This window comes from Oncorhynchus clarkii, chromosome 31, assembly GCF_045791955.1.
Source record: "Oncorhynchus clarkii lewisi isolate Uvic-CL-2024 chromosome 31, UVic_Ocla_1.0, whole genome shotgun sequence".
Taxonomy (NCBI): Eukaryota; Metazoa; Chordata; class Actinopteri; order Salmoniformes; family Salmonidae; genus Oncorhynchus; species Oncorhynchus clarkii.
In genome coordinates this window covers 25,191,757-25,217,184 of record NC_092177.1, presented here as the reverse complement: position 1 = coordinate 25,217,184, position 25,428 = coordinate 25,191,757, and the positions used below count along the sequence as shown (strand labels likewise).

At 42.9% G+C, this 25,428-nt stretch overlaps 1 protein-coding gene across 2 annotated transcripts; it reads right to left on the bottom strand.

The window, feature by feature from the left end:
• Window positions 1–333: 333 nt before the first annotated feature.
• LOC139391025 (uncharacterized protein DDB_G0286299-like) lies at window positions 334–24,389 on the bottom strand. Of its 2 annotated transcripts, XM_071138493.1 has the most exons (12): window positions 24,153–24,386; window positions 23,343–23,404; window positions 23,117–23,244; window positions 12,944–13,107; window positions 12,670–12,828; window positions 12,279–12,441; window positions 10,677–10,806; window positions 10,393–10,466; window positions 10,051–10,276; window positions 2,486–3,649; window positions 2,301–2,392; window positions 334–2,120 (listed from the first exon to the last, which is right to left on the bottom strand). In XM_071138493.1, exons 5-12 carry the CDS (start codon window positions 12,693–12,695, stop codon window positions 2,085–2,087), a joined length of 1,911 nt encoding a protein of 636 aa, XP_070994594.1. In that variant the 5' UTR covers window positions 12,696–12,828; window positions 12,944–13,107; window positions 23,117–23,244; window positions 23,343–23,404; window positions 24,153–24,386; the 3' UTR covers window positions 334–2,084. The 2 variants fall into 2 exon arrangements, with proteins under 2 accessions (XP_070994594.1, XP_070994593.1); XM_071138492.1 differs by lacking the exon at window positions 12,279–12,441 and having other exon boundaries at window positions 24,153–24,389.
• Window positions 24,390–25,428: the final 1,039 nt, after the last annotated feature.

Genomic DNA, 25,428 nt, shown 5'->3' with positions numbered 1-25,428 from the left:
TCGCCTCTTGAATTGAACTCTGAACCGCTGCCCTGACGACCAGCCTTGTGGCGGACTGCGTTCAACCTAAACATTTCATATATCTACCAATCTATCCGTTTTAATAAGTTTGATAGCTAAGTTGATAAAACACGAGTTTGTTAGCGTCACATTTTACCAAGAGTTGTTGACGTTATCTTCTTTGTCGGTAGAATAGTCAAAAGTCATGTTTTAAGACAAGGTGCGAGATGATGGTGATAAAGCTGTAAAGTGCTTCAGGAGTGCTTCAAGATAAAGCTATTGGCACCAGTGCCTCCAACTTACTGCAACAAAATGCACTTAAAAACACAAAACTGTAGAAAAATATGACTTTTAATTCCATTAAAAATACAGTAGAAAAGTAACATGCTTTCTGACCATGAAACTTTTTGAAAAATGTTCTTAGTCCTAATATCTTTCAAATATTTTTCAACCTCATGATTCTCTTACCATTTAGGTTATGCATTCATCACTAGGGTGTTAGGGTAAAACAACGGCTCTGGGTTTCATTGGTAGTTTGAGGTTAATTTGATCTGTACCTCCATTTCGGATCGGCTATATGTATTCACCACGTAAGACATACAGCAGCAGATGCTGCCCAATAATGGGTCAAAGGAGGCTAGCGTTACTCCTTATAGTTCAAGGACCTTACGTGTTCTGTTTAAAGGGCAAATTGGCTCTGCCAGCCAAAACAGCATCTAAACAGAAATCGATTCTCAATTGGGGTACGGTTATAGAAACATAAATCCCTCTACTTTCATTTCATATCAAAATAATTTCACAAATGGAAAATACACACTAACTGTACACTGTTTTAACCAGTATTAACACAGCCGACAGTATTGTTCAGTGACAACACGTTTGCGGCGTCTGCCTTCCGTTTACACACAGGTGTTCGGAGACGCAGATAGCTAATTAACACAGGTAGTCGCTTCTGTTTTCTGTCTGTTTTCCATAAACAAGCACTGTAACATGGAGAAATGGCTGTGTGGGAACCTTAACCCCATAAAGTAAATTTTTTCCTCACTGATATGAATATATACACTACTGTTCAAAAGTTTGGGGTCACTTAGAAATATCCTTGTTTTTGAAAGTTTTTATTGCTTCTTTAATCAGAACAACAGATTTCAGCTGTGCTAACATAATTGCAAAAGGGTTTTCTAATGATCAATTACTCTTTTAAAGTGATAAACTTGAATTAGCTAACACAACGTGCCATTGGAACACAGGAGTGATGGTTTCTGATAATGGGCCTCTGTACGCCTATGTACAGATTTTTATTCCATAAAAAATCAGCTGTTTCCAGCTACAATAGTCAGACCCCAAACTTTTAAGCGGTAGTGTACGTTCCTTATGTTTCAAAATTCGTCCCGGAAGCAATGCATGTTCACATTCAGAAAGAGCGTCGGGGCTCTTAACAAAACTCCCCCGGTCAGAAGTTACTATCATCAATAGGCCAGAAAAGGAAGTTAGCGGCTATGAATGGGCTAATGCTATAGTAAACTTGACATTTCCTTAAAACGTTCTGTTTGTCACTATCACACAAACATGCAAGGAAACATCATAATTAAAATGTACAGTAACATAGATAGCTGCAGCACATCACACAGTATGCAAAACAGCAAACTGTACAATTATTTTGGAGGGGATAAACTAATAAAAATGAATGTTTTAACTTCAATAAAATGTACCAACAGGAAAAGTGTTCATTTAATACAGTATACAATGTTGTAAAAAAAATCTAACAAATCCCCAGGGCCCGGTTTTTCTAACGTTATCTATCTGGATTTCGCCTATCGGATACAATTAAATGCATAGAAATAGAATGAATAGGACAGACAAATCATTGACTTGAATGGGGACTTCTGTTCTATTCATTCTATTTCTATGCATTTCAACCTCTCCGATAGGCGAAATCCAGATAACTTTTGAAAAGCTTGGCCCAGTTGATTTGGTCTATGGAGACCATTGTGTGGACAGACAGTCTTTACCATTACTACCATTTAGGTAGAATCCTGGGTCCAGGTCCACACTTGACACAGCCCCATTGTAGGTGACCTTCATCTCTAAAGGCCTGACTTACTCTTAGATGATTTATTTTTCTGAGGAGAACAAAAACAAAAACATTTAAGGCTCTGTATATTGCAAGTTATAGGTCTGAGGACTAAGGCATGCAGTGAGCAGTATAAACATGCTGGAATTCAACGTCAAGAAAGAGCACGTGTGTCTGTCTTGCTACTACTTCTACACCTTGGTAAAGATGAGGATGATAGCTTCCTTACCTTTCTAGGAGGGGTCTTTGTGGATGCCTGTACAGGGGTGACCGGAGTCTCAGGCACTGCAATCTCCACTGAGAGTTTCAGCTTGTTCTTCTCTGTAGAGAGTTTAACACACATTAAACAGACACTCTTCAGTATAAAGTTATTTTCTTGTCTGAGACAAGGACTTTAGAGAAAGAGTCACTCACTTTTCTTCTTCTCTGTTGGAGGATCAGGCGTTCCTGTGGTGGATGGAGGTAGTGGGTCACTTTTAACGCCATTCCCTTTAGTCTTGTTCTTGTCTTTTCCCCGTTTCTTCTCAGTCTCATTGTCCCTGCTCATCTTCACCTGTTTCTTCTCAGTCTCATTGTCCCTGCTCATCTTCTCCCGTTTCTTCTCAGTCTCATTGTCCCTGCTCATCTTCTCCCGTTTCTTCTCAGTCTCATTGTCCCTGCTCATCTTCTCCTGTTTCTTCTCAGTCTCATTGTCCCTGCTCATCTTCTCCCGTTTCTTCTCAGTCTCATTGTCCCTGCTCATCTTCTCCCGTTTCTTCTCAGTCTCATTGTCCCTGCTCATCTTCTCCCGTTTCTTCTCAGTCTCATTGTCCCTGCTCATCTTCTCCCGTTTCTTCTCAGTCTCATTGTCCCTGCTCATCTTCTCCTGTTTCTTCTCAGTCTCATTGTCCCTGCTCATCTTCTCCTGTTTCTTCTCAGTCTCATTGTCCCTGCTCATCTTCTCCTGTTTCTTCTTTCTTTCCTTCTCTTTTTCTGCCCCATTCTCCTTAGTCGTCTTCTCCTTTTTCTTCTTCTCTGGTTCCGTCTTCTCCTCTACAATCTCCTTTTTCTTTTTCTTCTTCTTGGGTTCTGGTAGATTCTTATCTGCTTTAGCCTTACTAATGTTCCCATTTTTCCTCTTTCCTTTCTTGGCTGTCTGTTTTCCATTAAGTGTTGTGGTAGAGAGCATGGAGGGTGGCTGTTTGTCTGCTACAACTATTAGGTCAGCTGTATTACTGTTGATCTCCTCTGCTTGGCCTTCAGGGGATGGGGAGGGAGGTGCTGCCTTCTTCACTTGACTAGACTTGGCTTTACTGTCTTTTGCTGGTGTCTTGGTCTTCCCATTCTCCTTAGCCATGGCTTTTTTTTCAGTTGTAGCTTTGAACTTTTTAGCATGACCAGCCTTTTTCACTGCAGCGTCAGCCTTGGGTTTTGGTGTTTTCGTTGCAGATTTGGCCCTGGGATTGGGGGGTGTTTCCAGTGCAGATTTAGCCCTGGGCTTCCTCGGTGCTCTTGTTTTCTTCGCTGCTGAGGCAGGTGAGGTGGGAGCAGGTGGAGCATTCAGTGCAGTGATGGTGTCTATTTTGGCAATATCAGCGTCTGTGGACAGAGGTAGGTCGACAGTAAATAAACAACATGGCTAACATAGACGGACTATGAACACCTCCTATACTTTATGTAAAATACATAATACAGATGAACTGTCAACACCTACTGTACTTTATGTAAAATACATCATGCAGATGAACTGTCAACACCTACTGTACTTTATGTAAAATACATCATGCAGATGAACTGTCAACACCTACTGTACTTTATGTAAAATACATAATACAGATGAACTGTCAACACCAACTGTACTTTATGTAAAATACATCATGCAGATGAACTGTCAACACCTACTGTACTTTATGTAAAATACATCATGCAGATGAACTGTCAACACCTACTGTACTTTATGTAAAATACATAATACAGATGAACTGTCAACACCTACTGTACTTTATGTAAAATACATAATACAGATGAACTGTCAACACCTACTGTACTTTATGTAAAATACATAATACAGATGAACTGTCAACACCTACTGTACTTTATGTAAAATACATCATGCAGATGAACTGTCAACACCTACTGTACTTTATGTAAAATACATAATACAGATGAACTGTCAACACCTACTGTACTTTATGTAAAATACATAATACAGATGAACTGTCAACACCTACTGTACTTTATGTAAAATACATCATGCAGATGAACTGTCAACACCTACTGTACTTTATGTAAAATACATAATACAGATGAACTGTCAACACCTACTGTACTTTATGTAAAATACATCATGCAGATGATCTGTCAACACCTACTGTACTTTATGTAAAATACATAATACAGATGAACTGTCAACACCTCCTATACTTTATGTAAAATACATCATGCAGATGAACTGTCAACACCTACTGTACTTTATGTAAAATACATAATACAGATGAACTGTCAACACCTACTGTACTTTATGTAAAATACATAATACAGATGAACTGTCAACACCTACTGTACTTTATGTAAAATACATCATGCAGATGAACTGTCAACACCTACTGTACTTTATGTAAAATACATCATACAGATGAACTGTCAACACCTACTGTACTTTATGTAAAATACATCATGCAGATGAACTGTCAACACCTACTGTACTTTATGTAAAATACATAATACAGATGAACTGTCAACACCTACTGTACTTTATGTAAAATACATCATACAGATGAACTGTCAACACCTACTGTACTTTATATAAAATACATAATGCAGATGAACTGTCAACACCTACTGTACTTTATGTAAAATACATAATACAGATGAACTGTCAACACCTACTGTACTTTATGTAAAATACATCATGCAGATGAACTGTCAACACCTACTGTACTTTATGTAAAATACATCATGCAGATGAACTGTCAACACCTACTGTACTTTATGTAAAATACATCATGCAGATGAACTGTCAACACCTACTGTACTTTATGTAAAATACATAATACAGATGAACTGTCAACACCTACTGTACTTTATGTAAAATACATAATACAGATGAACTGTCAACACCTACTGTACTTTATGTAAAATACATCATACAGATGAACTGTCAACACCTACTGTACTTTATGTAAAATACATCATGCAGATGAACTGTCAACACCTACTGTACTTTATGTAAAATACATAATACAGATGAACTGTCAACACCTACTGTACTTTATGTAAAATACATAATGCAGATGAACTGTCAACACCTACTGTACTTTATGTAAAATACATAATACAGATGAACTGTCAACACCTACTGTACTTTATGTAAAATACATCATGCAGATGAACTGTCAACACCTACTGTACTTTATGTAAAATACATCATGCAGATGAACTGTCAACACCTACTGTACTTTATGTAAAATACATAATACAGATGAACTGTCAACACCTACTGTACTTTATGTAAAATACATCATACAGATGAACTGTCAACACCTACTGTACTTTATGTAAAATACATAATACAGATGAACTGTCAACACCTACTGTACTTTATGTAAAATACATCATACAGATGAACTGTCAACACCTACTGTACTTTATGTAAAATACATAATACAGATGAACTGTCAACACCTACTGTACTTTATGTAAAATACATAATACAGATGAACTGTCAACACCTACTGTACTTTATGTAAAATACATCATGCAGATGAACTGTCAACACCTACTGTACTTTATGTAAAATACATAATACAGATGAACTGTCAACACCTACTGTACTTTATGTAAAATACATCATGCAGATGAACTGTCAACACCTACTGTACTTTATGTAAAATACATAATACAGATGAACTGTCAACACCTACTGTACTTTATGTAAAATACATCATGCAGATGAACTGTCAACACCTACTGTACTTTATGTAAAATACATAATACAGATGAACTGTCAACACCTACTGTACTTTATGTAAAATACATCATGCAGATGAACTGTCAACACCTACTGTACTTTATGTAAAATACATAATACAGATGAACTGTCAACACCTACTGTACTTTATGTAAAATACATCATGCAGATGAACTGTCAACACCTACTGTACTTTATGTAAAATACATAATACAGATGAACTGTCAACACCTACTGTACTTTATGTAAAATACATAATACAGATGAACTGTCAACACCTACTGTACTTTATGTAAAATACATAATGCAGATGAACTGTCAACACCTACTGTACTTTATGTAAAATACATCATGCAGATGAACTGTCAACACCTACTGTACTTTATGTAAAATACATAATACAGATGAACTGTCAACACCTACTGTACTTTATGTAAAATACATAATACAGATGAACTGTCAACACCTACTGTACTTTATGTAAAATACATCATGCAGATGAACTGTCAACACCTACTGTACTTTATGTAAAATACATAATACAGATGAACTGTCAACACCTACTGTACTTTATGTAAAATACATCATGCAGATGAACTGTCAACACCTACTGTACTTTATGTAAAATACATCATGCAGATGAACTGTCAACACCTACTGTACTTTATGTAAAATACATCATGCAGATGAACTGTCAACACCTACTGTACTTTATGTAAAATACATCATGCAGATGAACTGTCAACACCTACTGTACTTTATGTAAAATACATAATACAGATGAACTGTCAACACCTACTGTACTTTATGTAAAATACATCATGCAGATGAACTGTCAACACCTACTGTACTTTATGTAAAATACATAATACAGATGAACTGTCAACACCTACTGTACTTTATGTAAAATACATCATGCAGATGAACTGTCAACACCTACTGTACTTTATGTAAAATACATAATACAGATGAACTGTCAACACCTACTGTACTTTATGTAAAATACATCATGCAGATGAACTGTCAACACCTACTGTACTTTATGTAAAATACATAATACAGATGAACTGTCAACACCTACTGTACTTTATGTAAAATACATAATACAGATGAACTGTCAACACCTACTGTACTTTATGTAAAATACATCATGCAGATGAACTGTCAACACCTACTGTACTTTATGTAAAATACATAATACAGATGAACTGTCAACACCTACTGTACTTTATGTAAAATACATAATACAGATGAACTGTCAACACCTACTGTACTTTATGTAAAATACATCATGCAGATGAACTGTCAACACCTACTGTACTTTATGTAAAATACATAATACAGATGAACTGTCAACACCTACTGTACTTTATGTAAAATACATCATGCAGATGAACTGTCAACACCTACTGTACTTTATGTAAAATACATAATACAGATGAACTGTCAACACCTACTGTACTTTATGTAAAATACATCATGCAGATGAACTGTCAACACCTACTGTACTTTATGTAAAATACATCATGCAGATGAACTGTCAACACCTACTGTACTTTATGTAAAATACATAATACAGATGAACTGTCAACACCTACTGTACTTTATGTAAAATACATCATGCAGATGAACTGTCAACACCTACTGTACTTTATGTAAAATACATAATACAGATGAACTGTCAACACCTACTGTACTTTATGTAAAATACATAATACAGATGAACTGTCAACACCTACTGTACTTTATGTAAAATACATCATGCAGATGAACTGTCAACACCTACTGTACTTTATGTAAAATACATAATACAGATGAACTGTCAACACCTACTGTACTTTATGTAAAATACATCATACAGATGAACTGTCAACACCTACTGTACTTTATGTAAAATACATAATACAGATGAACTGTCAACACCTACTGTACTTTATGTAAAATACATCATGCAGATGAACTGTCAACACCTACTGTACTTTATGTAAAATACATAATACAGATGAACTGTCAACACCTACTGTACTTTATGTAAAATACATCATGCAGATGAACTGTCAACACCTACTGTACTTTATGTAAAATACATAATACAGATGAACTGTCAACACCTACTGTACTTTATGTAAAATACATCATGCAGATGAACTGTCAACACCTACTGTACTTTATGTAAAATACATAATACAGATGAACTGTCAACACCTACTGTACTTTATGTAAAATACATCATACAGATGAACTGTCAACACCTACTGTACTTTATGTAAAATACATCATGCAGATGAACTGTCAACACCTACTGTACTTTATGTAAAATACATCATGCAGATGAACTGTCAACACCTACTGTACTTTATGTAAAATACATAATACAGATGAACTGTCAACACCTACTGTACTTTATGTAAAATACATCATACAGATGAACTGTCAACACCTACTGTACTTTATGTAAAATACATCATGCAGATGAACTGTCAACACCTACTGTACTTTATGTAAAATACATCATGCAGATGAACTGTCAACACCTACTGTACTTTATGTAAAATACATCATGCAGATGAACTGTCAACACCTACTGTACTTTATGTAAAATACATAATACAGATGAACTGTCAACACCTACTGTACTTTATGTAAAATACATCATACAGATGAACTGTCAACACCTACTGTACTTTATGTAAAATACATAATACAGATGAACTGTCAACACCTACTGTACTTTATGTAAAATACATCATGCAGATGAACTGTCAACACCTACTGTACTTTATGTAAAATACATAATACAGATGAACTGTCAACACCTACTGTACTTTATGTAAAATACATCATGCAGATGAACTGTCAACACCTACTGTACTTTATGTAAAATACATCATGCAGATGAACTGTCAACACCTACTGTACTTTATGTAAAATACATCATGCAGATGAACTGTCAACACCTACTGTACTTTATGTAAAATACATAATACAGATGAACTGTCAACACCTACTGTACTTTATGTAAAATACATAATACAGATGAACTGTCAACACCTACTGTACTTTATGTAAAATACATAATACAGATGAACTGTCAACACCTACTGTACTTTATGTAAAATACATCATACAGATGAACTGTCAACACCTCCTATACTTTATGTAAAATACATCATGCAGATGAACTGTCAACACCTCCTATACTTTATGTAAAATACATCATGCAGATGAACTGTCAACACCTCCTATACTTTATGTAAAATACATCATGCAGATGAACTGTCAACACCTACTGTACTTTATGTAAAATACATAATACAGATGAACTGTCAACACCTACTGTACTTTATGTAAAATACATCATACAGATGAACTGTCAACACCTACTGTACTTTATGTAAAATACATCATGCAGATGAACTGTCAACACCTACTGTACTTTATGTAAAATACATCATGCAGATGAACTGTCAACACCTACTGTACTTTATGTAAAATACATAATACAGATGAACTGTCAACACCTACTGTACTTTATGTAAAATACATCATGCAGATGAACTGTCAACACCTACTGTACTTTATGTAAAATACATAATACAGATGAACTGTCAACACCTACTGTACTTTATGTAAAATACATAATACAGATGAACTGTCAACACCTACTGTACTTTATGTAAAATACATAATACAGATGAACTGTCAACACCTACTGTACTTTATGTAAAATACATCATACAGATGAACTGTCAACACCTACTGTACTTTATGTAAAATACATAATACAGATGAACTGTCAACACCTACTGTACTTTATGTAAAATACATAATACAGTTCTGTTTATATTGACATAATGAATTATTAAAGGGTGATGCTGTCTGTCTTATGGCTGTTATTATTTTAAATCCTTCACCCACTCTCTGACTCACAACCCTCTCCATCCTCTCATGTCCCTCCTGCTCTCTTCTTCTATCTCTCCCTCCCCTCTCTCCCTCCCTTCCTCCCCGCTCTCCCTCCCCTCTCTCTCACCTGACAGTTCCCGTGCCAGTTTCTTCCACTTCTCCACATCCAGTTCGGTGTCAGAGTCTGAGTCAGACTCGTCTCCCCCAGTAGGAGGAGGAACAGGAGGGGTCTGAGGCATGGCGACCATGACAGTCTCCGCCTGTGGAGGGGAGGGCTTCTTCCTCTTGTCATTAGCGGGCATGTCCCCTGGTTTCTCTTCACATCTCTTCCTCTTGGCTGATGAAGCTGAGGCCTGAAACCAGGGTTGGGTAAGAATAAGTCAGTTAGGGGGAGTTATCTAGCTCACAGTATGTGGTTCACCATGAGCATGTACAGATGAGACAAGTCAACTTAGAGAGTTATCTGTACCTGTGCTTTCTTTGTTGCTGTTGCTTTCTTGTCTTTTGTGGTCACCTTCTTTCCTTTTGGTGTGGCTGGGGCAGCTACATACAAGGGAAAGAGACAAACCTACATTAACTTACACCACCATCAAGGCAGAACACACATAGAACAGAACAGAACACACATAGAACAGAACAGAACACACATAGAACAGAACAGAACACACATAGAACAGAACAGAACACACATAGAACAGAACAGAACACACATAGGGCAACATGCAGTTTGTTTGGAATCATTGGAATCCTTACTAGATGGTGCCTTGCTTGGCGTAGCAGCAACCACTGGTTTAGCTGGGGTAGCAGGAGTGGCTTTTGTCTTGGCTGTTGAACTTGGTTTTGGTTGCTTCACTGGTGTAGCTGTAGTTGTGGCAGCTGTTGTCTGAATCAGCGTAAAGTCAGATAAAACAGTGTTAAGAAAACGAATGAAGATTATTTCGCACTACACAGGGATATACAGTGTCCTCAGAAAGTATTCAGACCCCTTGACTTTTTCCACATTTTGTTACGTTACAGCCTTCTGTAAAATGGATTAAATAAACAAAAATCTCAGCAATCTACACACAATAAACCATAACGACAAAGCAAAGAAAAAAAAAAATCTGAATTTTTGCAAATGTATTACAAACAAACAGAAATACCTTATTTACAAGTATTGAGACCATTTGCTATGAGACTCGAAATTGAGCTCAGGTGCATCCTGTTTCCATTGATCATCCTTGAGATGTTTCTACAACTTTATTGGAGTCTACATGTGGTAAATTAAATTGATTGGACATGATTTGGAATGGCACACACCTGTCTATACAGTGCCTTGCGAAAGTATTCGGCCCCCTTGAACTTTGCGACATTTTGCCACATTTCAGGCTTCAAACATAAAGATATATAAGCACCTAAAGACTCTTGCTGAAACCAAGATTGAACTATTTGGCCTGAATGCCAAAACATCATGTCTGGAGGAAACCTGACACTATCCCTACGGTGGAGCATGGTGGTGGCAGCATCATGCTGTGGAGCGGCAGGGACTGGGAGACTAGTCTGGATCGAGGCAAAGATGAACGGTGCAAAGTACAGAGAGATCCTTGATGAAAACCTGCTCCAGAGCGCTCAGGACCTCAGACTGGGGTCAAAGGTTCACCTTTCAACAGGACAACGACCCTAAGCACACATCCAAGAAAACGCAGGAGTGGCTTTTAAGGTCAGGGTTCTGTTCAGGCCAGTCAAGTTCTTCCACATCGATCTCAACAAACCATCTGTATGGATCTCGCTTTGTGCACAAGGCATTGTCATGCTAAAACAGGAAAGGGCCTTCCCTGTTTGCCTATGGCGATTGCATTGCTGTGTGCTTGATTTTATACACCGGTGAGCAACAGGTATGGCTGAAATAGCAGAATCCACTAATTAAAAAAGGAAAGAAAAAAAGAAAAGAAACAGGTCTGCTTGTCGGGGAGGATGTCTGCTACAAAGACAGAGCACTCAACCCAACTGTCAATCAATGTATCAATGCAACAATCTTCCATCCATACATGTGATTATTTTGCAGTCTATTTTTTGTCTACTTTCATGTTGTGTATCCGCTATTATTTCTTACAACCGACAAGAAATCTTGTAATCCCCACATGTTTTAAGATGACCGCAATCATCCCTGTTCCTAAGAACTCTAAGGTTTCATGCCACAATGACTACCACCCTGTAGCACTCAATTCTGTAATCATGAAGTGCTTTGAGGGGCTGGTTATGGCATATATCTACTCCACCATCCCAGCCACCTTAGACCCACTGCAATATGCATACATCCCCAACAGGTGCATAGATGACGCAGTTTCAATTGCTCTCCACACTGCTCTCACTCACCATCCACATTGATGGGGCGGCAGTGGAGCAGGTAGACAGCTTCAAGTTCCTCTGTGTCCAAATCACTAAAGACTTCAAATGGTCCAAACACACACGCACAGTCCCAAAGCAAGCAGAGTGTGCAAAGCTGTCATCAAGGCAAAGGGTGGCTACTTCGAAGAATCTAAAATAAATGTTGATTTGTTTAACACTTTTTTAGTTAATACATGATTCCATATGTGTTATTTCATAGTTTTGATGTCTTCACGATTATTCTATAATGTAGAAAATAGTAAAAATAAAGAAAAACCCTTGAATGAGTAGGTGTGTCCAAACAAAAGGCATTTCCCTGTACTTGTGCATGTGACATTAAGACTTGAAACATCTGTATCTCCACCCCCTCCTATTTCACCTGTGGAAGCAGACTCTGGCTTTCATCTTCACTCCCTGAGCTGCTGTCACTGTCTGAGCTCTCTGCTGGTTTCTTGTTCAGGGTCAATGGTGTGACCGCTGACCTGGCCTTGACCTTTGCAGCTGGAACATGATTGGCTTTGGGTGTCACAGGGATTTTCTTTAAACAGTGGGGGAGAGGAACAGAGGACACCATCATTAACAGGAAGAATATCTCACTTTGACATCATGACCTATCAGTGTTAACCTCTGAACTGACCAGTGTGATTCCTCACCTGTGGTGGTGTCTCCTCACTCTCTGAGTCTTCAGAGACCTCTGAGCTGTCAGACCCAGAGCTCTCCCCCACTGTGGCCTTTCCTCCAGAGGTGCTCTGCACTGCAGCCCTGCCCTTAGCTGGTCTGGCAGTAGCTGGGCTCTGATGCTTTGGGGTCTGGGAGCCTGGAAAGACAGATATCCTTAGAGTTAAAGAACATGACATACATGATCTTCAGGGCTCTAATTCCAGCTGGCATTAAGGCGGCACCAGTGTCAAACGCACGTTCTTGGCAATTCCGACCCGTTAAAGCCAGTGCTCTGCTATTTTCAAACTGTTGGATTGGTAATTGACCTATCTTCTATCAGCTAGTACAGTGGTTCCCGAACATTTTATAGTCCCGTACCCCTTCAAACATTCAACCTCCAGCTGCATACCCCCTCTAGCACCAGGGTCAGTGTACTGTTAAATGTTGTTTTTTGTCATCATTGTAAGCCTGCCACACACACACTATACGATGCATTTATTAAACATAAGAATGAGTTTTTGTCACAACCCGGCTCGTGGGAAGTGACAAAGAGCTGTTATAGGACCAGGGCACAGATAATAATATAATAATAATCAATCATTTTGCTCTTTATTTAGCCATCTTAAATATAAAACCTTATTTGATCATCAAAAATGGTGAATAACTCACCACAGGTTAATGAGAAGGGTGTGCTTGAAAGGATGCACATAACTCTGCAATGTTGGGTTGTATTGGAGAGTCTTAAATAATTTCCCCCACACAGTCTGTGCCTGTATTTAGTTTTCATGTTTGTGAAGGCCGAGAATCCACTCTCACATAGGTACGTGGTTGCAAAGGGCATCAGTGTCTTAACAGTGCGATTTGCCAAGGCAAGAAACTCTGAGCACAGCCCTGTCCAGAAATCTGGCAGTGGCTTCTGATTAAATTACATTTTCACAGAACTGCTTTTTGCAATTCCGATGAGGCTCTCTTTTTCAGATATCGGTAAGTGGACTGGAGGCAGGGCATGAAAGGGATAACAAATCCAGTCGTTTGTGTCGTCCGTTTTGGGAAAGTACCTGCGTAATTGCACACCCAGCTCACTCAGGTGCTTCGCTATATCACATTTGACATTGTCCTTAAGCTTGAGTTAATTTGCACACAAAAAAAATCATACAATGATGGAAAGATCTGTATGCAGTCCTTGTTAATTATGACAGTGAAGAGTTCCAACTTCTTAACAATAGCCTTAATTTTGTCCCGCACATTGAATATAGTTGCGGAGAGTCCCTGTAATTCAGATCATTCAGGCGGGAAAAAACATCCCCCAGACAGGCCAGTCGTGTGAGAAACTCATCATCATGCAAGTGGTCAGTCAAGTGAAAATAATGGTCAGTAAAGAAAACTTCAAGCTCGTCTTTCAATAAAAAAGTGTCAATACTTTGCCCCTTGATAACCAGCGCACTTCTGTATGTTGTAAAAGCATTACATGGTCGCTGCCTATATCATTGCATAATGCAGAAAATACATGAGAGTTCAGGGGCCTTGCTTTAACAAAGTTAACCATTTTCACTGTAGTGTCCAAAACGTCTTTCAAGCTATCAGGCATTCCCTTGGCAGCAAGAGCCTCTTGGTGGATGCTGCAGTGCACCCAAGTGGCGTCGGGAGCAACTGCTTGCACTCTGTCATGACTGTTGCGACATCAGTACAGATACCAACACATATTGACCACCAAAGTCCATTTGATGTCACAAAGCTGTCCAGTACAATACAAATATCCTCTCATGTTGTCCTGGTTTCCAGTGGTTTGCAGAAGAGGATGTCTTCCTTAACCTCTTGAACCTCTGGGGGCAGTATTTCATTTTTGGATGAAAAACGTTCCCGTTTTAAGCGCAATATTTTGTCACGAAAAGATGCTCGACTATGCATATAATTGACAGCTTTGGAAAGAAAACACTCTGACGTTTCCAAATCTGCAAAGATATTGTCTGTGAGTGCCCCAGAACTGATGCTACAGGCGAAACCAAGATGAAACTTCAAACTGGAGTTAATTTGGAAAACTAATTTCAAACTGGAGTTAATTTGGAAAAAAGTTCTGCGTTTTGATGACTGAATTTTTTTTTTTTTTTTTTTTTTTTTTTTGAACAAAACTGAGCGATTTCTCCTACACAAAGAATCTTTTTGGAAAAACTGAACATTTGCTATCTAACTGAGAGTCTCATTGAAAACATCCGAAGTTCTTCAAAGGTAAATGATTTTATTTGAATGCTTTTCTTGTTTTTGTGAAAATGTTGCCCGCTAAATGCTACGCTAGCTACGCTAGCTATCAATACTGTTACACAAATGCTTGTTTTGCTATGGTTGAAAAGCATATTTTGAAAATCTGAGATGACAGTGTTGTTAACAAAAGGCTAAGCTTGAGAGCTAGCATATTTATTTCATTTCATTTGCGATTTTCATGAATAGTTAACGTTGCGTTATGGTAATGAGCTTGAGGCTGTATTCACGATCCCGGATCCGGGATGGCTAGTTTAATTGACCCCCCATAAATGTAACGGGCATATACCAGCTGTGCCAGGCCCGCCACATCTGTTGACTCATCCCAGCTGTAACGCATATAATTCACTGGCTTGTATAAGAAGCAGTAATTGTTTCAAAACATCTCGTGCCAGGTCACTGATGCATCGTGAAACAGTGTAGTTTGATGAAGGCATTGTCAGTAAAGTTTTTTGGGTCTTTTCCCCCATCTTTGTCCCAGCCATATTCGTGGCAGCAGGAAGAATTAAGTCCTCCACAAAAGTATGGGGCTTGCCTGTCCTAGCCACTCAGTAGCTCACCATATAAAACGCTTCTGGCCCCTTCTTATTAATGGTATCTGTTGCTTTTATACATCTCGTATACAAGTCGTATTTATTCTTGCTAAAATAAACTCCCATGGTTTATTTTTCAAATTTCCATGTTTAATTTATAAATGTCTGCGCAAGAGTGAAGGTTTCCTGCGAGAGAGTAGCAGTTAATGGGATTGGGTGTTAATTATTTGACTAGGCTACCTGTATTCTGTAACGGTTTTCTTGAGGTGAAGGAGAGGCGGACCAAAACGCAGCGTGGTTGTTATTCATTGTTCTTTAATAAAGAAACTATACATGAATAAACTAACAAAACAACAAACGTGAGCAAACCTAAAACAGTCCTATCTGGTGCAAACACAGAGACAGGAACAATCACCCACAAAACCCAACACCAAACAGGCTACCTAAATATGGTTCCCAATCAGAGACAATGACTAACACCTGCCTCTGATTGAGAACCATATCAGGCCAAACATAGAACTAGACAAACTAGACATGTAACATAGAATGCCCACTCAGATCACACCCTGACCAGCCAAAACATAGAAACATACAAAGCAAACTATGGTCAGGGTGTGACAGTACCCCCCCCCCCCCCCCCCCCCCCCCCCCCAAGGTGCGGACTCCGGCCGCAAAACCTGAACCTATTGGGGAGGGTCTGGGTGGGCATCTGTCCGCGGTGGCGGCTCTGGTGCTGGACGTGGCCCCCACTTCACCATAGTCTTAGTCCCCCACCTTGTCCGCTTCCGTGGCCTCCTAACCACGGCGACCCTACTTAATGACCCCACGGGACAGAGGGGCGGAAACTCGGGACAGAGGGGCAGGGGCTCTGGCGTCTCTGGGCTCAGGGGCACTGGCGCCTCTGGGCTCAGGGGCACTGGCGCCTCTGGGCTCAGGGGCACTGGCGCCTCTGGGCTCAGGGGCACTGGCGCCTCTGGGCTCAGGGGCACTGGCGGCCCCTGGCTGACTGGCGACCCCTGGCTGACTGGCGACCCCTGGCTGACTGGCGGCACTGGCGGCCCCTGGCTGACTGGCGGCACTGGCGGCCCCTGGCAGACTGGCGACCCCTGGCAGACTGGCGGCACTGGCGGCCCCTGGCAGACTGGCGGCACTGGCGGCCCCTGGCAGACTGGCGGCCCCTGGCAGACTGGCGGCACTGCCGGCCGCTGGCAGACTGGCGGCCCCTGGCAGACTGGCGGCCCCTGGCAGACTGGCGGCCCCTGGCAGACTGGCGGCCCCTGGCAGACTGGCGGCCCCTGGCAGACTGGCGGCACTGGCGGCCCCTGGCAGACTGGCGGCCCCTGGCAGACTGGCGGCACTGGCGGCCCCTGGCAGACTGGCGGCACTGGCGGCCCCTGGCAGACTGGCGGCACTGGCGGCCCCTGGCAGACTGGCGGCACTGGCGGCCCCTTGCAGACTGGCGGCCCCTTGCAGACTGGCGGCCCCTTGCAGACTGGCGGCACTGGCGGCACCTTGCAGACTGGCGGCCCCTTGCAGACTGGCGGCACTGGCGGCCCCTGGCGGCCCCTTGCAGACTGGCGGCACCTTGCAGACTGGCGGCACTGGCGGCCCCTGGCGGCCCCTTGCAGACTGGCGGCACTGGCGGCCCCTGGCGGCCCCTTGCAGACTGGCGGCACTGGCGGCCCCTTGCAGACTGGCGGCCCCTTGCAGACTGGCGGCCCCTTGCAGACTGGCGGCACAGGCGGCCCCTTGCAGACTGGCGGCCCCTTGCAGACTGGCGGCACTGGCGGCCCCTTGCAGACTGGCGGCACTGGCGGCCCCTTGCAGACTGGCGGCCCCTTGCAGACTGGCGGCCCCTTGCAGACTGGCGGCACTGGCGGCCCCTTGCAGACTGGCGGCTCCTTGCAGACTGGCGGCACTGGCGGCCCCTGGCGGCCCCTTGCAGACTGGCGGCACCTTGCAGACTGGCGGCACTGGCGGCCCCTGGCGGCCCCTTGCAGACTGGCGGCACTGGCGGCCCCTGGCGGCCCCTTGCAGACTGGCGGCACTGGCGGCCCCTTGCAGACTGGCGGCCCCTTGCAGACTGGCGGCCCCTTGCAGACTGGCGGCACAGGCGGCCCCTTGCAGACTGGCGGCCCCTTGCAGACTGGCGGCACTGGCGGCCCCTTGCAGACTGGCGGCACTGGCGGCCCCTTGCAGACTGGCGGCCCCTTGCAGACTGGCGGCACTGGCGGCCCCTTGCAGACTGGCGGCTCCTTGCAGACTGGCGGCACTGGTGGCTCCTTGCAGACTGGCGGCACTGGTGGCTCCTTGCAGACTGGCGGCACTGGCGGCGCTGGGCAGACTGGCGGCACTGGGCAGACTGGCGGCTCAGGCGGCGCTGGGCAGACTGGCGGCACTGGCGGCGCTGGGCAGACGGGTGGCACTGGGCAGACTGGCGGCTCAGGCGGCGCTGGGCAGACTGGCGGCACTGGGCAGACGGGCGACTCTGATGGCGCTGTGCAGACGGGAAGCTCCGGCAACGCTGGAGAGGAAGGCTCTGGCAGTGCTGGACTGAGTAGCTTTGGCGCCTATGGAATGAGGGGCTCTAGCGCCTCTGGACTGAGGGGCGGGAGCTCTGGTAGCGTTGGAGAGGAGGAAGGCTCCGGCAGCGCCGGACAGGCGGGAGACTCCGGCAGCGCTGGAGAGGAGGAAGACTCCGGCAGCGCTGGAGAGGCGAGGCGCACTGTAGGCCTGATGCGTGGTGCTGGCACTGGTGGTACTGGGCCGAGGACACGCACAGGAAGCCTGGTGCGGGGAGCAACCACCGGAGGGCTGGTGTGTGGAGGTGGTACTGGATAGACCGGACCGTGCAGGCGCACTGGAGCTCTTAAGCACCGAGCCTGCCCAACCTTACCCGGTTGAATGTTCCCGGTCGCCCTGCCAGTGCGGCGAGGTGGAATAGCCCGCACTGGGCTATGCAGGCGAACCGGGGACACCGTGCGCAAGGCTGGTGCCATGTAAGCCGGCCCAATGAGACGCACTGGGGACCAGATGCGTAGAGCCGGCTTCATGGCACTTGGCTCGACGCTCACTCTAGCCAGGCCGATACGCGGAGCTGGAATGTACCCCACCGGGCTATGCACCCGCACTGGGGACACCGTGCGCTCCAAAGCATAACACGGTGCCTGCCCGGTCTCACTAGCCCCCCGATAAGCACAGGAAGTTGGCGCAGGTCTCCTACCTGGTTTCACACTTCCTGTGTGCCCCCCCCAAGAAATGTTTGGGGCTGCCTCTCGGGCTTCCTTGCCAGCCGTGTTCCCTCATATCGCCGGCTCCTCTCTCCGGCTGCCTCTGCTCTCCTAGCTGCCTCCACCTGTTCCCATGGAAGGCGATCCTTTCCCGCCAGGTGTAGCAACCCTTGCCCTCCAATACATCGCCCCACGTCCATTCCTCTTTGCGCCGCTGTTGCCCGTTACCACGCCGCTTGGTCCTGTTGTGGTGGGTGATTCTGTAACGGTTTTCTTGAGGTGAAGGAGAGGCGGACCAAAACGCAGCGTGGTTGTTATTCATTGTTCTTTAATAAAGAAACTATACATGAATAAACTAACAAAACAACAAACGTGAGCAAACCTAAAACAGTCCTATCTTGTGCAAACACAGAGACAGGAACAATCACCCACAAAACCCAACACCAAACAGGTTACCTAAATATGGTTCCCAATCAGAGACAATGACTAACACCTGCCTCTGATTGAGAACCATATCAGGCCAAACATAGAACTAGACAAACTAGACATGTAACATAGAATGCCCACTCAGATCACACCCTGACCAACCAAAACATAGAAACATACAAAGCAAACTATGGTCAGGGTGTGACATATTTGACATTGTGTTGTTATTTCACTGAACACAAGATGGTTTCATTTTATTTTTGGCAGTGAAACGAGGCTACCCAGGAGAGACAAAAAACCTCACCCAAATGTATAGCCCCGTTGTAAATTATAAATGTTTTGTTTTTAAATGTGAATTACATTTGTATTTGGCGCACCCCCGATGGCATTGCGCATACTGCAGTTTGGGAAAACGTGGTGTAGTGTATACAAAAGTATGTGGACACCCCTTCAAATGAGTGTTGCTGACAGGTGTATAAAATCAAGCACACAGCCATGCAATCTCCATAGACAAAACATTGTCAGTAGAATGGCCTAAGGGATGCCACCTTTCCAACAAGTCAGTTCATGAAATTTCTGCCCTGCTAGAGCTGTCCTTGTCAACTTTAAGTGCTGTTATTGTGAATTGGAAATGTCTAGGAGCAACAATGGCTCAGCCGCGAAGTGGAAGGCCACACAAACTCACAGAATGGGACTGACGAGTGCTGAAGTGCGTAAAAAACGTCTTTCCTCGGTTGCAACACTCACTCCCGAGTTTCAAACTGTCTCTGGAAGCAATGTCAGCACAATAACTTGACTAGCCTGCACAGAGCCCTGACCTTAACCCCATCACACATCTTTGGGATTAATTGGAACACCGACTGCCTAATTGCCCAACATCAATGCCCGACCTCACTAATGCTCGTGGCTGAATGGAAGCAAATCCCCGCAGAAATGTTCCAACATCTAGTGGAAAGTCTTCCCAGAAGAGTGTAGACTGTTATGGCAGCAAAGGGGGGACCAACTCCATATTTAATCCCCATGATTCTGGAATGAGATGTTCGACGAGCATGGGTCCACATACTTTTGGTCATGTAGTGTATCTTCATCAAGATAGACTTTGTGAGCCTTGAGATATAAACATATCTCTTCACAAAATCAATTGCTCATTAATGTCCATTGCTTTCCTCCACAGTCCTCAGATATGGATCTCCATCTGTGTAGATATTAGAAACCTTCAAACGTCAAATTTATTCTACATCAATTCCTTTCCTTCACCGTCTTAGAAATTCCTCAGACATCGGTATTTATCAGGATAGACTTCACGAGCCTTGAGTCATGAATATGTCTCTTCAGCATACCAATTTCACATCATTATCTGTTCCTTTGACTCACAGTCTAAAAGACAAATCTTGCTGCATAGCTGTATCTCTCTGTCTCAGACCTTGCTTTCCCAATGAGCACAAGACGTTGAAAAGATGTCGAAAAGACATTGAAAATACATATTTAGGTTGAAAACCAAACCATCTTGCTCATTTTGCTCACTGGGTTATCTCTATCAGTACTCAGTAGTAATGATGAACCTTCCTTCAGACTCACATCTCATTGAGATTGTTAGCAGTTGATGTTATTCTTCAATAACACAAACTCCAAAGCAAATCAGAGGGAGAAAAATAGGTTTATTTGAGAAGGACAAATCATAGATGTTATGCTGGGAGATAGATGTTCAGTCTCCCCTGTCCTCAGCTTTTCTCCACAGAACAAAGGAACAGGATGCCATTTATAACCCCCCACCCTAGCCTGGGGATGACCAATCAGATGTCCTTGCAGTACAACTGGGCCAATGGCCAAAGAACTTGCTCCAGACTCAATGTACAGACCAATGAAAACGTGGCACACGTAGCTCTGAGTCCAGGACTGACATTCCACAGATTCTACAGATGTTGAACCAAAGACCAACTATTTACATTGATAATTCCCTATTGACCATTAGTACTCTCGTCCTCTCATCCTCTGCGTTGTGTATTTATCTTCAAAGAATTCTTACTCTGAGACTGAGAAGGTGACAGAGGGAAGAGAGCTGCCAAACTCTCTGACACGCCTTGCTATTATTCTCATCTTACTGGAAATGTTTTGTCTCTGCTCCTGGTGTTGTCTGTGACAGACTGGGTTGATGTGATGTCTCTGCTCCTGGTGCTGTCTGTGACAGACTGGGTTGATGTGATGTCTCTGCTCCTGGTGCTGTCTGTGACAGACTGGGTTGATGTGATGTCTCTGCTCCTGGAGCTGTCTGACAGACTGGGTTGATATATCTGTTCCTCGGCGTACACATCACTAACAAAATTAAATGGTCCACCCACACAGACTGTGTTGTGAAGAAGGCGCAACAGCGCCTCTTCAACCTCAGGAGGCTGAAGAAATTTGGCTTGGCCCTTAAGACCATCACAACTTTTTACAGATGCACCATTGAGAGCATCCTGTCGGGCTGTATCACCGACATGTACGGCAACTGCACCGTCCGCAACCGCAGGGCTCTCCAGACAGTGGTTCAGTCAGCCCAACACATCACTGGGAGCACACTGCCTGCCCTCCAGGACAACTACAGCACCCAGTGTCACAGGAAGGCCAAGAAGATCATCAAGGACTCCAGCCCCCTAGATATGGCCTGTTCACCCCGCTACCATCCAGAAGGAGAGGGCTGTACAGGTGCATCAACGCTGGGACAGAGAGACTGAAAAACAGCTTCATCAGACTCGTAAATAGTCGCCACTAGCCGGCCTCCGTCCAGTACCCTTTTCTGAACTTTAGTCACTGTCACTAGCCGGCTACCACCTGGTTACTCATCCCTGCACCTTAAAGATTGTCACCCAATGTACATAGACATGGAACACTGGCCACTTTAATCATGTTTACATACTGTTTTACACACTTCATATGTATATATTGTATTCTAGTCAAGGCCATATATACAGTTGAAATTGGAAGTTTACATACACCGTAGCCAAATACATTTAAAAACTCAGTTTTTCACAATTCCTGACATTTAATCCTAGTAAAAATTCCCTGTCTTAGTCCAGTTAGGCTCACCAGTTTATTTTAAGAATGTGAAATGTCAGGCTGTAACATAACAAAATGTGGAAAAAGTCAAGGGGTCTGAATACTTTCTGAAGGCATTGTACACTATATGACCAAGAGTATGTGGACACCTTCTTGTCAAACATCTCATTCCAAAATGATTGGTTGTTGTTTACTTTGGATTTAGTCTCATACACTGTATGTCTGACACTACAGTTAGTTAGATGATTGGAGATAAAGGCTGTACCTTTAACAGGAGCTGTTAGATGATTGGAGATAAAGGCTGTACCTTTAACAGGAGCTGTTAGATGATTGGAGATAAAGGCTGTACCTTTAACAGGAGCTGTTAGATGATTGTAGATAAAGGCTGTACCTTTAACAGGAGCTGTTAGATGATTGGAGATAAAGGCTGTACCTTTAACAGGAGCTGTTAGATGATTGGAGATAAAGGCTGTACCTTTAACAGGAGCTGTTAGATGATTGGAGATAAAGGCTGTACCTTTAACAGGAGCTGTTAGATGATTGGAGATAAAGGCTGTACCTTTAACAGGAGCTGTTAGATGATTGGAGATAAAGGCTGTACCTTTAACAGGAGCTGTTAGATGATTGGAGATAAAGGCTGTACCTTTAACAGGAGCTGTTAGATGATTGGAGATAAAGGCTGTACCTTTAACAGGTTTTGTTTCTTCCTCTGCTGAACTTGAGCTCTCTGTGCTGCTTTCAGGGTCTGCTTGACAGTTCTTTTTTAACTTGGAAGAATCCGGTTCTGTTCCCTTTTCTGTGGTCTTGGAAGTACTTAAGAACACAGTTGAATGTTAAAATCAAACCCAATGCAATCAATTTATCAGACAAAATAATGGCTGGTATTTTAAGAAAAAGTGTAGGCTACTCACTCTCCGAACCATTTATTGTAGATCTCCAGTAGTGATGTTGACAAGGCTTCTGGTTCTCCACCCTATACAAAAAATAAAGACTGACAAAATCAAACACAGGGAAATCTAGCTAGCTACATAATGAAAACAAGAAACTCTACACAGCAGAGTTCAATCTATTAGTGTAATCTCCATGTATAGTCTACAGCCTCTACCAAGAGGTCTGGACCTTCATGGCACTGGCACAGTAGTGTAGAGAGCATATAGTAGGGGTCCCCAATAAGATTCAGGCGCGGGACGATTTTTCCTTGAGCGGATGGTCCGGAGACCGGAACATAGTTATAAATAATTTATACACTGCAAATTGACCGCAAGAATCCCACAAATATATAGTATTGGACAAAAACAGAATCATTTCAAACCTTATTTACATTGGGATACGATCACATATGACTCTCTACTTGTGTACTTGGGAACAGGGTTCAAATAAGCAGGCGCGGGCTGCCTATTGGGGAACCCTGCAATTGATTCTTGTTGCATACTCTTGTTCAAGCGTCGCTTCGGCTGTTCCTCCTAGCTACACTGTTAAAACTATTTTATTACATCGTAACACGTTTCCTAAGGAGATAGCGCTAATGTTACAATGGCATTAAGCAGGAAACATAATAGATATATCGACCTTCTTCACATGCTTCTTGAGTTCAGCAGCTTTCTGGAAGCCGTTCTTTTAAATACTGGTAGATCAAATGGTTCAATATTTGATATGAAGCATGCTCCTTCTTTAAAGACATATTCAGACGTTAACACAAGAAACATAATAGATATAGCGACCTTCTTCACATGCTTCTTGAGTTCTTCTGCAGCTTTCTGGAAGCCATTCTCTTTTAAATACTGGTAGATCAAATGGTTCAATTTTTGATTTGAAGCATGCACCTTCCTTAAAGACATATTCAAACGTTAACACAAACACAACAAGATAACGTTACATTTTAACTAATTTAATAAACTTGGCCACATCGGTGTGCATGCTTTCGTTCTTCACATCGGGCATGGTAAACTTTCAACTTTGGCCCATGAGTGTCTATCCGCCCAAGACCGTGTGCATGATGGGAATTGTAGTGCTGCCACTGCGGATGCACTGACTGGGTATTGTACATTTTTTCCAACATTATGCAAAGTCATATCGAGTGTTTCCCATGATGAATTTGACGCGATGGGACCGAACGCTGGTGACTTTCTTCAGCAAAGATGGCTGACAAGAATACTACGATGGAAGCAAATGTAAGTCATGTTAACGTCATAACGAATCATGCAAAACAAATGTACAGTTGAGAGGATTATGCTAGTTAATGTAAAGACAAATGGTTATGCAAATGTTTCTGTCATAAAGTTAATTTATCGTAAGAGTATGGGTGTTAACCCCGGTGTCCTGGCTAAATTCCCAATCTGACCCTCAAACCATCACGGTCGCCTAATAATCCCCCTCCTCTCCCCTGTAACTATTCCTCAGGTCGTTGCTGCAAATGAGAACGTGTTCTCAGTCAATTTACCTGGTAAAATAACGAATAAATACCATTTTAAAAAATACGAAAATCGCTATTTAGCAAGCTAGCTGACTAGCCAACATTAGCCAGCTATAGTAGATTATTATTATCTATAGTAGATAATAAATGACCTGGAGCCAGTGGGTTTGGCGACGAGTATGAAGCGAGGGCCAGCCAACGAGAGCGTACAGGTCGCAGTGGTGGGTAGTATATGGGGCTTTGGTGACAAAACGGATGGCACTGTGATAGACTGCATCCAATTTGTTGAGTAGAGTGTTGGAGGCTATTTTGTAAATGACATCGCCGAAGTCGAGGATCTGTAGGATGGTCAGTTTTACGAGGGTATGTTTGGCAGCATGAGTGAAGGATGCTTTGTTGCGAAATAGGAAGCCAATTCTAGATTTAATATTGGATTGGAGATGTTTAACATACACCCAAATGAGGCCTCCCGTGTGGCGCAGTGTTTAAGGGTGCTGTACCTGAGACTCTGGGTTCGCGCCCAGGCTCTGTCGTAACCGGCCGCGACCGGGAGGTCCGTGGGGCGACGCACAATTGGCCTAGCG

Coding starts and splice junctions, on each gene's coding strand:
- LOC139391025 (XM_071138492.1), bottom strand. CDS start 24,269: ATGTCTTTAAGGAAGGTGCATGCTTCAAATCAAAAATTGAACCATTTG. Junction 23,405..24,152: donor TCAAGAAGCATGTGAAGAAG/GTCGCTATATCT, acceptor TTTTTTGTATAG/GGTGGAGAACCAGAAGCCTT. Junction 23,245..23,342: donor TACAATAAATGGTTCGGAGA/GTGAGTAGCCTA, acceptor TGTGTTCTTAAG/TACTTCCAAGACCACAGAAA.